General features: G+C 34.8%; 3 protein-coding genes across 7 annotated transcripts in view; 2 read left to right on the top strand and 1 right to left on the bottom strand.

The window, feature by feature from the left end:
* The first annotated feature begins 41 nt into the window (after positions 1-41).
* On the top strand, positions 42-9855 carry LOC110842691 (serine/threonine-protein kinase 26). Of its 4 annotated transcripts, none has more exons than XM_022088475.2 (18): positions 42-504; positions 1630-1753; positions 1871-2551; positions 5076-5243; positions 5318-5330; positions 5450-5530; positions 5599-5621; positions 5710-5818; positions 5931-6001; positions 6075-6112; positions 6192-6198; positions 6278-6338; positions 6411-6437; positions 6517-6802; positions 6874-7663; positions 7736-7841; positions 7911-7992; positions 8083-9855. In XM_022088475.2, exons 3-18 carry the CDS (start codon positions 2537-2539, stop codon positions 8090-8092), a joined length of 1887 nt encoding a protein of 628 aa, XP_021944167.1. In that variant the 5' UTR covers positions 42-504; positions 1630-1753; positions 1871-2536; the 3' UTR covers positions 8093-9855. The 4 variants fall into 4 exon arrangements, with proteins under 4 accessions (XP_021944167.1, XP_035703824.1, XP_021944166.1 ...); XM_035847931.1 differs by lacking the exon at positions 42-504 and adding an exon at positions 737-821; XM_022088474.2 differs by lacking the exon at positions 42-504 and adding an exon at positions 844-1300.
* Positions 9393-11541, bottom strand: LOC110842692 (WD repeat-containing protein 61). Its single transcript, XM_022088477.2, has 7 exons — positions 11390-11541; positions 11160-11262; positions 10958-11092; positions 10543-10889; positions 10392-10462; positions 10215-10317; positions 9393-10139 (listed from the first exon to the last, which is right to left on the bottom strand). The coding sequence occupies exons 2-7, from the start codon at positions 11160-11162 to the stop codon at positions 9878-9880; spliced, it is 921 nt and encodes a 306-aa protein (XP_021944169.1). The 5' UTR covers positions 11163-11262; positions 11390-11541; the 3' UTR covers positions 9393-9877.
* A 129-nt stretch (positions 11542-11670) lies between these two features.
* The window catches only part of LOC110845062 (autophagy-related protein 16-1), a 76603-nt gene continuing 71735 nt past the window's right edge, over positions 11671-16538 (top strand). The window contains exons 1-8 of one of the 2 annotated variants that reach the window (XM_022091421.2): positions 11671-12033; positions 12108-12223; positions 12315-12455; positions 12570-12661; positions 12739-12844; positions 12945-13018; positions 13094-13265; positions 13356-13604. In XM_022091421.2, the coding sequence (XP_021947113.1) occupies positions 11925-12033; positions 12108-12223; positions 12315-12455; positions 12570-12661; positions 12739-12844; positions 12945-13018; positions 13094-13265; positions 13356-13604 (1059 nt within the window). In that variant the 5' untranslated portion in view covers positions 11671-11924. The remainder of the gene's footprint in view (positions 12034-12107; positions 12224-12314; positions 12456-12569; positions 12662-12738; positions 12845-12944; positions 13019-13093; positions 13266-13355; positions 13605-16538) is intronic. The other variant, XM_022091422.2, reaches the window with a different exon arrangement.

Here is a 16538-nt window from a genome sequence, read left to right as displayed (position 1 = left end):
TGCGAGAAAGTTGGCAGATGAGGGCTGGCAGCTGCAAAAACAAACCAAAACCACTACCACTGCTAATACGATATCAACCGACCATTTGGATTGGCGACGAGTATTACGTATTTTTCATACAGGAAAAGCACAGGGGTGGCACAACTCCACAACATACATGAGTCATAGTTTGACATTACCTATAATAATTATCGTTATTATATAACATCGAACCTATCACAAAATCCCACTAATTTAAAATCAAGTACATAAAATTCGTATCCGACAAAATCTGCTTTCTCCAGCCGCCCCTGCACATTTACATCGTTTATGTTCATATACTTTCTCCAATCTCTTCACAGCAGGCATACATTCGCAAGTCAGTGGTTTATGGTTTGGTTTATCTATGCACTAAACTAACTAACTTGCTTAAAAAGAAAAGACTGACCCAAGCAAGAAATAAGTCAATGACGTGCCGTATGATCAAGTAATGGGGACAGAAGAACCATACGGAATCATCACAAGGTATATACATTCTCTTATACTTACAAAGTGTAAGTTTTTTAGTGGTTTACTAATAATAATAAGAGAGAGGAAAGCACATTATTACAAACTTTTGGCCTGTGTTAGTTGCTCACTGCGGCTAAAAAGCAGTCAGTATTAATCTCAATCTCCCTCCTCTATATCCACATCCACCACTTTTATTACATTACAATGTTGATTGAACATGGTGTTCACGTTGGTTGATTCTTTTTAGCAGAGCTGTATAAATAATATGTATATGCAGCAGTCACTCAACTCGAAACAAGAATTGTCCACCACCACCATCACCACCAGACCAGGTAAATATCAAGCAGAGTTAAATTGGATATAGTAAGTAGTGGTTCTTGGTGATGATAAAAAGCCAATTGAACATTACATTTATTATTTCACGTCAAAAACTACATGATCAGGATACGACGACGACGATAGAAGAAGAGGGTTTAGTCTCTGAATTAAATACAGTGCGAGTAAAGTAAAGTGCTAACACAACATACAGCATCATAACATAACATTGACTATTGCATTGAGGGGGAATAAAATAATGTTGGCTGATTTCCTTTACGAGAAGAGAGTCGAGTTTTGTTGGCTGCTGCTGGTTTCGTTCTCGGCTCACTAAACCTGACTTCACCTATTTCGATAACTTTTATATATTTCATTTAACTTTAACACATACGTTACTGCTATTAAACAACACACTGTTGACTCAGCCAACAAAAGTAATTTGAGCCGAGTTAAATTAACTTGAATTAATTGCTTGGGACGTGCGGATAATAAGCAGGTTAGTTGTGGGGTAGTTGTCGAGGTGACTTTTTTGTTTTGTCCGTTTGTCCTCTAATTTAACGTACGGATAGTGCTAAAGAAATTGGAAATGGTTGACGGACAGGAGAGGTGGAATGACGAGCGGTCAAAAAAGTAATCAAATGCAAAGTATTTGATTGGAATAGAGAGGAGGGATATTAATGGGACAAATTCCGGCTTTGATTGTTGCGATTTTATATCTACGTTTAACAAAATACAACATTTGAGGATGGAGGATTAGGAATAATTGGGATTTTTGATATACGTTGCGTGATTCTAATTCAACTTATTCTGTTTCATTCGCCGCAGGCTTGCCGTCTTACACCAGATTAGGTAGCAATTGAGTACCGGATCTGGAAATTTTCGTTCAAGATGGGGAGGACACTCCCAAGAATATGAAACTGGAATTTAAACAATGGACAACAGTTTAAAGGTTCGTTTTGATGTTGTATTATGATTTACATTACGTAACAAACAATAAGTCATTCATATATCAATACTTTTTTGATGCATTATAATAATGGAACAATTGAAATTTTCCTTTTTACAGACCAAGAAAATTGCATCACTGACTATTGAAGGTCAGAAAGTCCTGCTCTGTGTCGACGTTGGAAACAACTTTCTCATCATCCAATTGATTCAATACATTTGAACAGTTAAAAAGTACTTAGAATGCAGTGAGTGATCATTGATGGATTAATTTTTAATGGTCTTCCATTCTTCAGCAATTAAAACTTCCTCATAGTGAAATTCTGAAATGTGATAATTTCAGTAAATTGTGATTCGAAAAATAACATGTAACTACGCTCAGTTCACACACATCGTCGTGCTTGTCGACACAAAGATTTATTATTATTACTTTACTTCTATTCTAATTCTATCCGCTCTTGTTCTGGTGTGAAGCAGTGCTTTGATGAAAAAGTCCAAAATCAACAGAACGAAATTAGATTTTGCCTACATCCAGCAAAGCAGATCTCATTTTGTGACTTGGACAGTGTTATGATAATAATATTGTGAATGAACGGGATATTACTACAAGTGCCAACTGTTCAATTTATCGACTCAAATTAATGTCACAGGATAATACATCAAATCAAGCAACAAACACAACAAGGGTGCAAAAATAGATAATCGTTTCGTTCGATACGAATAATAAATCCAACAACCTGCAAGTCTACTGCTCACTTGTGGTCGTCGATTACCATTCAGTCTCATCATGTCGTTCAATGAGGTATGTTTGCACTTTTTGTTTCCTTCATTAAACAGTTTGCACAAATGCATGGGACATTATTTGTGTAAAAGTAATATTTACCTACAAGTAACAGCGGTTGACAAAGCAAAGGTGTATGATTTGACTACTGTATGGATTGGCTTTCACATCAATATCAAAGCGAAAGCTTCACGTAGTCAATATAATTTTTATTGCAGGAGAAACATAAAAAGTACAATCTAATATTATTTTAAACCAGGAAAGAATAAAGATACTATTACTGATAGTAAAAGCTAGTACATGTGGCATTATGATTATCAAGCATGGCTACTAATAATTGAACAGCCTGAACAAGTATGATGTAGAAACATTGCTACAGGAAGTCAACCCTTTTTCATAAAGACTGGTTTTGAGTCCTTGTTACTTTATTAGTCCTTGTTACTTACTTTATTTCCATCCGTTCGTGTCACCTATTTACCATGAAAAGAGGTCTTTCCTTTCTTACTTCCTTCAATCTCTCTCTCCTGTTGCAGAATATTTAATAGGTATCGTAACGATATTCGTATCAATATGACGCGCAAAATTAAATTAGATAAATTCAAGAACGACAAAATCTCGTCATCTCATCATTGTCATTTAAATTGATTTGTAGTTACATCCTTTCATTTAAATATTGAACATGGTGGCATATTATTTTAACAATTGAAAAAGAACAGATTGCGTAGGTTATATAAACAGTCAGTCGGTATTTCTGGGACTTTGCAAACTTGAGGATTGCCAACCAAGTTCAATGTTCAATTCAAGTAAATGTTTGGGTGCATATGTTGCGTTCAGGTAAGTAAATGTCGAGATGAGAGGACATTTTATTGCATGCATGCATACGATCATTGGCGATTGTTGTATGTGTTTCTTTTGAATTGGTGACGAATGACGAATGTGAACTAAATTGTACATTGTGATGGTCATGTAATGCAATGTCAAAACCCTCTGCGTTGTCCTCTATTCATTTCTAGTTTGTTTGTTGTCTGATTCTGCTTTTCTTCTGTTCACCACGAACAAGCGGACTTTTTTTTACAATTTACACACCTACTTGGTAATTATACTTTGGCTTTTGGCCATATGCATCGTCGTGAATCATGATTATCTTGCTACGATGGTCTGGCAATGATCAGTCTGTGTATAATATGTGTGGAGGTGGGTGTCATGATTTTAAATTAAAAAGACGGCATAAGGATATATTCCTTTTATGATTCGGATGATATTTGCGTAATTAATGAAAAGTGATTTATTTAAATTTACCTTGTTCTGTTTTTCTTTAATTTAATAAACCAGGTCGTATCATTGTTTTCTTAATTTGGTTAACATATCTTTAAACCGGTGTTATGTTTGTTTGTATTGCTCGATTAAAATAAAATAGTTTGAAACATATTTCATTATAAAGTATTTAAATTCACACCATATTTCCGTTATCCAATTTGTAATAAACAAAAGTCTCAACATAACATCAATATAATCTGCAGAAGCACATGTCCTTGTGTAATTAATATTGGATATACAGAAGCAATAAAAAACCGTCAAATTAAGTTCAATTTATCATAGATCACATACCAACCATTACAAATTATGGCATGTGTGATAATGTGTCATATTTCATGTCATTGTTTGTATTGATACAAGTAAACGAGTTTAAGGATGTGTTACATACCTAAAATAAACATGTACGATCTGGTTTACTGAATTACACACAAATTCATTTTTAGCAACGCAAATTGACAATGTAGATATTTTGACTGATACCCACCTAAACGTACTTAAATTTGTAATTTCTTCTTGCTCTTCAAATCTCGATACGTGAAGTGGCCGATGCTTGAAAATTTCATTATGCAAAACCATATCAGATCACATCGGAATCCATATAAATTATGGCATATTTATGGCTCTATATTTTATCTTGGTTTCAAATTTCTTGATCCCTTAAATTCCAAAATGTATAGACCATTATTTCTTCCTCTGCCCTTGACTAAGGCGTTTATCAACAATTCAGTGTAGAATAATTAATCCACAAGTCTCCCTCCGCACCTCGCCATTCCATGAATCCACCCATGATCTTGCTTATCTCTACTACCTTGTAGATATAAATTATGTGATGACACCAATCGGAATGCCATGTATGTGTGCGAGATGCTATAAATTTGTATATTTGCATATTGTGGGGCTTATAATAGGTGTGAGATACCGATAAAAACCACATAATATAAAAGTTATAATACATATGTACATAGGTGAGGTGAATATGTACATACGTACAACATCGCAATTAATTTCGATTGCAATATGCTCAACCCTGACTCAGTGAAATGAAATGTGAGGACAATGAAGTTAATAAAATCAGCGTTTAGTCAATGCTCCGTACTTACCGAACGATAATTTGAAAACTAAAAAAATCGACTGTTTGATACCATTAATAAACAATTCTAGTTTTGTGTTAAAGTTAAAAAAAATGAATCAATCATTGAGTAACATGAACAATCTTAAAAAATTCCAGAAAGTTGATCCGGAGCTGATATTCACGAAACAAGAGAGAATTGGAAGGGGTTCATTTGGTGAAGTATTTAAAGGAATCGATAAAAGAACACAAGAAGTGGTTGCTATTAAGATAATTGATTTGGAGGAAGCAGAAGATGAGATAGAAGATATCCAACAGGAGATTATGGTAAAGAAAAATCGTTAACTAGTCATAATTAAATTTAAGAGTCATCTGTAATACTCGTTTTTATTGTTTTATAGGTGCTCAGCCAATGTGAGTCAACAATTATCCTTGTTTAATCTCACAGTGATTAAGGAGAGATGAAATGGAGAAAGTTTATTTGCGACCAGCGTGTTCTCTAATATTCAAAAATTGTGTAATATTTATTTCAGGCGACTCTCCTTTCGTGACAAAATATTTTGGGTCATACTTGAAAGGAACTAAGCTATGGATTATTATGGAATTCTTGGGAGGTTTGTATAAATAATACAAATGGGTAGGGTAATTTTTTGAACAAGTTTAATAAATAAATGATTTTTAGGTGGATCTGCGCTAGACTTGATGGTAAATTATATTTTTAATAATTTAGATTTCCCAAAAACAACGTTTTGCTTCATTTCGTAATTCTTTCGTTTCATTCATTCGTTTTCAGAAAGCAGAGAAATCTTTCGAAGAGATCCACATTTCTATCATCCTTCGCGAAGTTCTGAAAGGATTAGACTATCTTCACTCGGAGAGAAAATTGCATCGGGACATTAAAGGTACATACTACTTTTTTTGACAGTATACACATGTACGTAAAAAGTTTGGTTGGTGACCTTGTAATGTAATTTAACTACCAATGTTGACTGTTTTATTATTATTTTATTATAGCGGCAAACGTTTTGCTGAGCGAACATGGGGACGTCAAATTAGCTGATTTCGGTGTTGCGGGACAGTTGACGGTAAAATCTGAACACGTTTAATTCTATAAAACATTGTGTCAGTTTATTCATAGCTTTTCTCTTTCCTCCAAAGGCTACGACATCGAAAAGGAATACATTCGTTGGAACACCGTAAGTTGTTCATTATTACTGTTGGCCAACTCATTGTGTCACAAAATTTCTAAATGATATTTGTTTATTTTTCAAATAGGTTCTGGGTAAGTATGAACATTATTTATTGGACATTATCAGTTCATTTTTATTAAAAATATAATTATTATTCTTTTCTACGTTAAGATGGCTCCAGAAGTTATAAAGCAGAGTGCGTATGATGCCAAAGCGGATATTTGGTCCTTGGGTACGAAATTTTAAATTAATTACATCAAAAATAAATATCAATTTATTTACCAGTTTATTTTACGCATTTTAGGAATAACTGCCATTGAACTTGCCGAAGGTGTGTTGAAAATCATTTAATTGAAGATTTTCATTTATTATATGCATGCAACTAAATTGACCCTTTCAATTTTTTATAGGAGAACCACCAAATTCCACAATGCATCCTATGAAAGTTTTATTTCTAATCCCTAAAAATCCACCTCCAACATTATCCTCGTCGAGATATTCAAAATTATTCAAAGAATTTGTCGATGCCTGTTTAAATAAGAATCCAGAAAACAGACCTACAGCGAAAGAACTATTAAAATTTCCATTCATCAGAAGAGCAAAGAAAAACTCCTACTTAATTGATTTAATAGACAGATACAGAAAGTGGAGGCTTGAACGAAGTGATGAGTCTGAAACTGAGTCTGATTCTGACAAGTATGGTTGCCGTAATTTTTAGAGTCTCCAAAAACGTAAATATTGAAATACAAAATTCTATTTCCTTTCAGTGATGACACCTTACGTCGAGGAGACAATGATGTAGACGACCCTTGGATAATGACAGTAAAAGGACCTTCAGCCTCATCGTCATCATCTATGGATTCTTTGTCTTCTTCAACGTCTTCTACTAGTTCTTTTATTGCTGGAGGAATTGGTTCCAATAATGTTTCACAGCCAAATTCGCTTGCTGATGATGATGACGAGGAGGAGGATGAGGACGATGACCAATCAGATAAAATGCCTCACAGGCTTCCTGATGACGAACCTGATAGCCGACGAAACAACCACCATGTTGAAGAAAACATTACACATTCCCCAAAACATCGTGTGATAGTATCATCAGCTTCCTCTTCTGATGACTATTCAAGTCAAAATGCATTTGCGAAATTTCATAAACTAGATCAACAAATGCAACAACAAAATTACCAAAGAAATCGCTCCATTTCTCCGCCGGCACCGGCACCGGTGTTTAAGAATCAAATTCATGTACAAAACTCTCCTGCGGTTGTTTCAGGACCGACTCAGTCCAACAATCACCATCATCATCGAGATCGAGATATTAGTCTTGTAGGAGAAAATAACAATTTTGGTCATTCGAAAGTGAGAGAGTCTCCTGAAAAGAACAAGGTTTCTGGTCAACGTGATCGTGATCGAGATGGAAGTGGTGGCAGGGCCACTTCGTCATCCCATCATTCATCTTCTTCCCATTCTCACAATCAGAAAAGCAGCACGAACCATGTCAATGTTTCTGCCACTAACGGAGTTTCCACATCTGTACTGTCGCCCCTTTTACTTGACGTATGTAGTCGTCTTCATTATAAATTATCTTCATATATTTCAAATTTTAAAAGTAAAATTACTTTTTTTTAGTTAAAGAAAAAGTCTGGTACTAATGGAACGGCAAAAGCAGAGGCTTTAGAAGACCTTCGACGTGCTTTTGAATCTGCAGAATTGTCGTCACCTGGATTCTCGGAAGGTGAATATTTATTACAAACATCAATTAATTAAACATGTAAATGACCCCGGACTGCAATTGTTTTCTCAGTCTTCCTTCGAGAGACACTATCCAGGCTGGTCCCTTCAATTTCCGATGCTAGAATAAAAGCTACTGTTGCGAGAATGGCTAGGTGAGTAAAAAAAATAGTATGCAGTATATATATTTACGCAATCTATTTTAATATATGAGGGCTAATCACTATTTATTATTTTTTATACAGGGAAAAGTAGTGTGATGTATGATAAGGCAACTAACTACATATATTTGTATAATCTTCCCATCGTTGTGACTGACGGATAACTACTCTGATAACTTCATATTATGCATCGTCTCGGATCATCTCGGATCTGTATCTAGGTCTTCTAAAAAATCAACCTCAAAAACAAACATTTTTAAACGTAGACAACAACTTCAATAAGTAATAGGATTTTCTCAATGTCTACTCATGACTCTGTACCTTCGTTAACTTGTGATCAGTCTTTAAAAAATTATTGTGCACATGTCTTTTTTATTAGAGTTATAATTCAATGTGCCTGCCTGTTTCAAATTCAAACAAAAAGTTAATAATGCTGCTATATTTTCAGAAAATGTATAATGTGGTGTAATGTGGTATTTTTGAAAGAATTGAAGGGAAAATTTAGGTGAATAATAATTATTTTAAACCATACATGCATCGGAATACATAAGGACATGGTGGTTATTAGAATCTAATATATCTTTCGGTAGAAAGTAAATCGTCGAGACTTTCACTACATGACTTGACAATTGACATCACCAATAATTACATGACTTACTTAAAAAGCGAAATATATAGCAGCAACAGGAGTTATAAATGAATACTTAAAGGTCCCACGGTTATATTCTTATTCTAATATATCTAAGAAAGTCCATAGTTGGTGCAATAATCTATAAATTCAAAATCACTCGACAATTACTAAAGAGACAGTTGTTAGCCGTAGGAGAAAAAGTATTATATTACATTATCATGCGTTTGTTCAATTCCCTTGCCTAATGGGGAGAGTTTTCAGAAAACGTAGGTTGTTTTTTTGATTTGTTGTGTGCAGTTTTGGTTCAATACTATTTATGACTTACTGTTTCTTTAATTACAACAGCCAAACTATTTCAAAAATTATTGACACTATCAACAACGGAGGATTTTTGTACATTTAGAGTATAATTTATTATTTCTTTTCCAAGTATAGTGCTACTCTCTCTGTTGAGTTACGTATTTGAGTAGTCATTATTAAGTTTAAAGTGAATTCCAGTGAAATGGTAGTCTAACAATGAAAATAATAAAGATGAAGGACTGTTATAGGGGCTCGAGTACATAATTAAGGTTATCTTACTGCGTGATGCGTGAAAAATTTATTATTGTATTTCGAGAGCTAAGGACGACCGAAACTCTGAACACAATATATATTACGGGTTTCTTCTTTAGTATACATACATGCATACTATAATAAATAATTTTTTAATTGTAATGTGCGTATGATATACTTAAGTACCAAAATCATCAGACAATATACTTTATTTTATTATTAATTTTATTTGTCGTCATTACAGTTCCATTCTGTTAATACATATACGATGATCCGATAATGTAGGAAAAGAAGTGAGTATTGCTATTCGGTTCAGTTCAAAAAACCATATTAGATATCTAAATATATGTATAAAACAGTATGAAAGTTTAATTATCGACGACGACGACGACGTGTCAATATACATACTGTGTCACACATAAGTGCACTCTAAAGAAATGAATGTAGAGTACTGATGAAAAAAGGAACTGTTTTATCCAGTGAACATACTATTCGGATTCTTGATAACAAATAATATTTAGATGGAGAGTATAGCTAATAAGTATTTATGTTGTGTTATGGTAAAAATAAAACTCTAAAGAGCCCTCGTGCCATTTTTGGGATAACAAGACAAATTTTAATTGAAAGATTGAATATTTGAAACAAAAATAAAAAAACAAAAGAAGGATACATAATACATAACTATCCTAATTGTTCTTATTTAACCATGTTGTAAATGTTGATGCATTTGTCTTCTCCAACTGAAGCTAATTTCGTATTCGATCCCCACACCACAGACCACACTTGATCAGTATGTGCATCGTTAAAGACGTGAGAACAAGATTTAGTGTTGAGGTCCCAGATCCGGACGCTTTTATCCGATGAGCAGGTAGCAAAATTAGTTCCATCCTGCGAAACTGAAACTCCTAGTACCCAAGAACTGTGGCCTGACATTGTTCCGACGACTTGAAATTCGGTCCTAGAATAGAACACAATAAGTATTAACAACATTAAGCCTGGATCTGAATTTTAAAAATAAATAAAAACAACTCACAAAGCATATATCTTCACATGTTTATCATCAGAGGCTGTAAACAAGAGCTTGGAATCGGGAGAAAATGCAAGGGCACGAACAGGCATGGCATGACCCTCCAATGCTGTGTATAAAAGAAAAGATATGGTGCTAAAAAACTTGATAATAAGATTCAACTAAATAAAACGAGTAACTGACTCTTAAAGTAATTTCCAGTTTCGCCATCTAATAAGGCCACCAATCCATTAGAGCCACCACACGCAATCCACCTAAAAAATAGACAATTTGATATTCAAAAGTTGTTGCTCAATAGTTGCGCATAAAACAAATAATAATTAATCGTTCTCACTTTCCGTCTGGACTCGTCGCCAAACTCAACGCCATTTTCCCCTTGGTCTCCAAAGACTTTTCTTTCTTTCCAGTCTCCACATCAAACATTTCCACTTTACCATCAGCCGAGCCGGTCAGAATGTATTTAGAATCCCTTGTAAACTCAACCGTCCAACTTTCCAAAGGCCCCGAATCAATGCTCTTCTTTTTGTCACCAGTCTCCAAATCCCACACGCTGATATTAGAATCCAGGGACGACGACGCAAATAACTTTCCACTAGGATCCACCCTCACAGACAACACCCCCAAAGAATGACCCAAAAGTGTTCGCTCCACTGTTAATTCTGCCCCATTGTAATTCCACACCTTTAAGTACCAAACAAATTTAGCATTCCTTAATAAAAAAATTTGTATTATCAAAGTTAACAACAAACCTTCACAGTATCGTCCAACGCCCCGGTCACAATTTTTCCAGAAGTAGTTGGATCGCCTCCTTCCGGTACATACCAGTCTGCTGCCCAAATCGCCTCTTCGTGCGTAGCTTGTTCTCGTCTTTCCAAAGTAAACGACTACACACACATGAAAGCAATTAATTTGATATCTTTAGAAAACATCATCAACTAATTATGCCCTTACCATTTCGAAAGCTCAGTAAAAAAAACACTCGCAATTAAGGGAGATTTACTTAATCCTCCACCCCTCCAACCTTGATCAAGTGGCAAATTAGTATACAACCAGTCTAAAATTAAAAAAATTCGGTATTAGAATTAAAATTAAAGAAATCATTAAAATTGACTTATATCATATCCAATTCACAATTATGTAAGTTCGCAACACAAACTATTAAATTGATTAGATTGACTCACCTATACATCATCACCGGCCTAAAAATAGAACGTATACATACACTCGACAATTTCCGAACGGTTCAAGTTTGTTGGTTTCGTAATTTTTGTAAATTTTGAAAATTACGAAAAACACGCGTACCTCAAAAAACTTGTCAAACTGATTGGCGCAACGAGAGCGAACTCGATGATGATTTCTGCTGGACAGGACTTGGTTTTTGTTGCAACAAGCAAGCACATGTTATTTTTATACACACTCGATTCGAGTCACATGTTCCAAGCTCAGCCGCTTTTATCAACGAAACAAACTCAAGAAAGTTATATCTCGAAAATGTCAACAAACAGATAAATAAATAAATAAAATTCTGGAAAGCTTCACTGTTATTTTTTGATAAGGCTGATTTTGCCCTCAAAATCTTGTGTGTAAAAATTGTTTTGTACAATTATTGGTGGTGAAAGAACGATCGAATCGAATTTAACAAAGAATCAAGATTTTTAAGGATTTAGAATTAATTGCGTACTTACTTAAAGTTGGACACTTTACTAACGTAGTAAAATGCCTGCAAGGCAAGAATGGAGGGGAGAATTCAGGACGCAAATTTTAACAAGGTTGTATGATAGGAATAAACGAGAAAATCGTGGATTTACCGAACTATTCCAGCATCGTAAGACTTTTTATGTCAATTTGTTTATTGGCTTGTAATGCAATTATAACATTGAGCTTTTGTATGAAATGTAGATGAACGATTGTTTGAAAACTGGGCATCTATCCGACAAGAAAATCTTCGTCTGCAAATGGAACAACGTGGCGATAGGAGGCCCTCGTCGTCAGGATTGACGGAAGAAAGGGAAAAGGTACATGCTTATTTATTTTCATATTAAATAATTGTAAATACATAAATGATGGATTTTAGATATTAATTATTGTGCATTAATACGCATTAAGGCCCTGGAACAAAAGGTCATGGGGTTACAAGAAGAACTCACTGAAATGCATAGAAAACGAGGCGAAAATGCATCCCAAGTACTCAGCTTATCAGCCAAATTGACGGACAGGGAGGCGGAAATTAGCGAGGAAAAGGAAAAGGTTTGACTATTGAATTTAATCATGTGGTATAACTGCGATCCTAGAAAATTACCAAGTAATTACGACTGATAGAATTGTTGGCTAAAAAATAACGATTGTCATTATAATTTGCAGATGGGCCAAGTACAAACACAACTTGCTGGATGTGTGGCAAAGGCTGCTGATTTGGAGGATCAGATGAAATTTTTTCAAGCTAAATCACAAGAGTATAATCAGTTTAAAATATTTTAATTTCATGGGATTTGATGGCGTTGATCATGTTACATGTTAACTTGTTTTTTAGGTTGGAAGCTACCAACGAGCTATTGCGGGATGAGCATCAAGCCCTTCAGCTAGCTTACAATTCCCTAGAGGAAAAATATCTAAAGAATTTGAAGGAAAATTCACAGGTACATATTTATGATGCAGTTTCATGAAGTATACTACCTATGTATCTACATATGTAGGGTTAAATTCGTTATTATACATGAGATACTATTTTTTTCCTAGCTTGTTCAACGATACATTGAGATAAAGGCACAACATGCAGACCTTATGAATCAGGAAAACGAAAATTTCGTCAAGTAATGTTGAAAATTGTTTGTTACAATTCTCCATAATGCGCGTGATAAATTAATTTTATAAACGTTTCTTGACAGAAAAAGACAGGCAAAAGTTCAAAAGGAATTGGAAGATGCAGCAAAAGAGGTTAAAACCGTTGTCGAAGTAGAGGATGCTTCCGCGGTTACCCTTGTTCCGGAAGCAACCCCCTCAGTTCCTCCTCTAGGCTTAGATTACTGCCTTGTGCCAAAAACTGTTTCATATATCTTTGTAAGTTACATATTTTTTTTCATATATTTAGTTTAAATTTGAGTTACAACTTGTCTGCATAAGCTTATTCTTCTCTGTCTAATCATATAGGATAGTACAGAGGGTGAGCTTTACACGGTTCGATGGAGTCCCAATGGAAAACATTTCCTAACGGGTGGCGCCGACCGAAAAGTGAAGCTTTGGGAGTGCACGTCCAATGGTCCCGAACTCCGCGCAGCCTTGACCGGGGCTAACGCTTCCATTATGAGTGTTGACTTTGACAATTCTGCAAACTTTATGTTGGCTTCGTCCAGTGATTATGCGATTAGAGTGTGGACTGTTGACGATCATCGATTGCGGGTAAGGTTTGATATTTTCGCTTATAACGGTTATGCATTTCGATTGGTCAAGGCAATTTTAAAATGCAAAAATTCTACATGTTCACGAACTTTTACGAATCCTACTCCAGCATGCATTCATGTTGCGGTAATGATATTCACGATAAAAAATTGTTGGTGGAATAACCTAACGGTATTTTTAACCCAAGGTTTGACAATTGCATATTTATTTCGTTAACATCTTTTGCTGAGTGTTACAAACCCATATACGGGCAGAGCAGTGAACAGGTTTGTGTGACAATAATTATGAAATGAAATGAAACACGGCTCAAAACAGAATATTCTTGTCTGAAGAAGTTGTGTCATTGTTATAATAATTAGTTGTGTATTATTAGCCACGTCGACTTATTTGGTATGAATTGTTTGCCGAGATATGCAGTTGGACAGAGTCTGAAAAAAACTGAGCTGTTTGGTTTTGTTATGATGACAAAGTTAGAATGTCGCTGCAAGATTGACTACTAGCCAATGTCAGCATGAACAACGTCTACTAATTCATAGAGTTATTTCTAATGGTCCTCTAAATAAAATATTCGGCTAATTGACATTGACTTTGACACACCACTACTCTGCTCCACTTTCAGTCTCGTATAAATAGCACTACTGTAAATGATGACGATTAGTTTCGATTTGTTAATACATGCTTCCTTCGAACTGCAAGTAATTTATCAGACAGTTAATTCCGCATTATAGAATTTATAGGTTGGTCATTTTTTTTTGGTTCTCATATAATTAAGGTACACATGTAAAAGTAAGTGTAACCGTGCCCCTTAATTTTACTAACGCTGTGTCCTATTCATCGTCCATTAGTCATCATCATTTGATCAATGCTTGATTGCCCCATTTATCAGGGTATCAAGATATGTGTTACTTGCACTGTACATACGTGTACATGTGTACATGACAATTTTCATGTACGAGTGACGATGAGAAGTGTATCAAAAAGCAGTATGTATGTACAGTGGCACTTGGCTTCGCTTCACCTGTACGCTAATAATAATCCGATACATTAACAAAAGTAAATATGCTGACTCAGCCAAAAAGCAGCAAAAAATTTCAAAATCTTCAACTCAACTGATTGCTGCATACTTACTAGTCGTGGTGGTTGTCTTCGTTTATAGATGCCGAGTTTTTCTATGACTTGTGTACGTCACCACTTGTGAATTCCGATTACAGTGAGTGTGACTTACATATTTTGGTGACAATAATGATGAGATGGTGGTTATTTATAGAGATCATTGTCAATTAACGAGATTGCTCTAGTTTCAACGACTGATGAGTGATGACCGTTGTACTGTTAAAATGTTTGTCAAAACAATTTTTTATTATCCTATTGCAAACTATATCTCTCTGTAGGACATCATATTGGCTACGGCGTTTTAAGCTAACTATACTGAATTAGGAGCTAAACAAGACAAAATTTGGAAATGATGAAGGATGACGAGTGGCCGAATTGTATAACTTTTCAAGTAAATAAATAGCAACAATGGTCAACAATGTAGAAAAGTACGTATACAATGCGGCTTGATAAAGCCGGTGAAAAAACAAGAGGTGACTGTAATGCATAATAACGCAACAAATAAAGAGACACGTAATCATCGCAAGAATGAGGAGGATGTGTGTGTGTGCGATGTGATGATACCCACCCCGCAGGAATCTCAATGAATGAGTTAAATAAAAAAATTCCCTTTTTATTTAACAACTATGTATGTATGCAGTTTGGTCGGTGTTTTGTAATTTGGTAGATAGCGAATTTATTCTTCGTGTATTAAAATCTTGTCGTAAAAGGACAAAGGGTTCGGTGTGACTGCTTGCGACCAAGATTTCATAATAATTTGACAAAAAAGAATGGAATGCACTTCTTTGTTAGGTTGTAGTTTTAGGAACAGTTTAGTTAGTCATCGAAGCAAGATGGCAAAAGAAAAGCACTTCCGCATTAGTTTGGCTAACTATCTAAAATAATACAAACTCAAGAAGAGTCGGGCGTCGTGAGGATTTTCTTGGAAAACGCGAGCTTTTATTTTCTATAAAAAAAATCTTAAACAATAACAAAATCAAATTGACACTAAACAGTCATTTTCCAAACAAAGTATAAGTATTATATTTTACATACACACATACATTGTATACGGTCGCAATGTTTTGTTTGTTTTTTGGGCGACGACGACGAGTAAGTCATTTTCATGTCATTATCATTTCAGTTACGTTATTGTTTGTTGGTTTGGCTGTCACCAAAGATTAATTGGAAATTGTATTTGATGTATTGGCTTATCATTCAGTAGCACCTTATCTGTCTACCACAATGATAAGATTAACACCTAATTAGCCAACAAAAAAGGAATCATTAAAATTCAAGTCACGCACATACACGCACCTTTTGGAGTATACATTAATTACGCACAATCAACTCCTGCACGCACTATGAATAGATTTTGTCCTCATGAAATGAACCAATAGTAATTATTTATGTACCTTCAACTACTTATTATTAGCACCCGATTATAGGCATGATAAATGATGAAACCCGTCCTTACTTATTATTGTAATTTATGTATTATAAATCTTCACCACTTTGCACATTCATCCAAACCTTGTCGTTCATAATTCAATTTACTTTGCTACTTGTGCTTATCTTTTTCACACATCTGTAACGAGATATGCACACAGCAACAAATGCAAACAAGTTTTTGGAGGCAGGTAGCATGTAGCGAAATTGCAGAGCAGAAACTTACTGCTGCACTAAATACCCTCACTTATTATTACCATTATCATTATTGTAGTGAGTTTAAAAGTTGACATTCAATTATGAAAACGCACCTTGGCATTTTTATCTTTACTTTATTTACGGTCCGTTGATTCTTGTCAAGTCAAGTCAGTCTCATTTATTTTCGTCCAATGT

The sequence above is a fragment of the Folsomia candida genome, unplaced genomic scaffold (assembly GCF_002217175.1).
Source record: "Folsomia candida strain VU population unplaced genomic scaffold, ASM221717v1 Fcan01_Sc002, whole genome shotgun sequence".
Taxonomy (NCBI): Eukaryota; Metazoa; Arthropoda; class Collembola; order Entomobryomorpha; family Isotomidae; genus Folsomia; species Folsomia candida.
The sequence above is the reverse complement of the archived record's forward strand: the minus strand, read 5'-3'. Positions and strand labels throughout refer to the sequence as shown.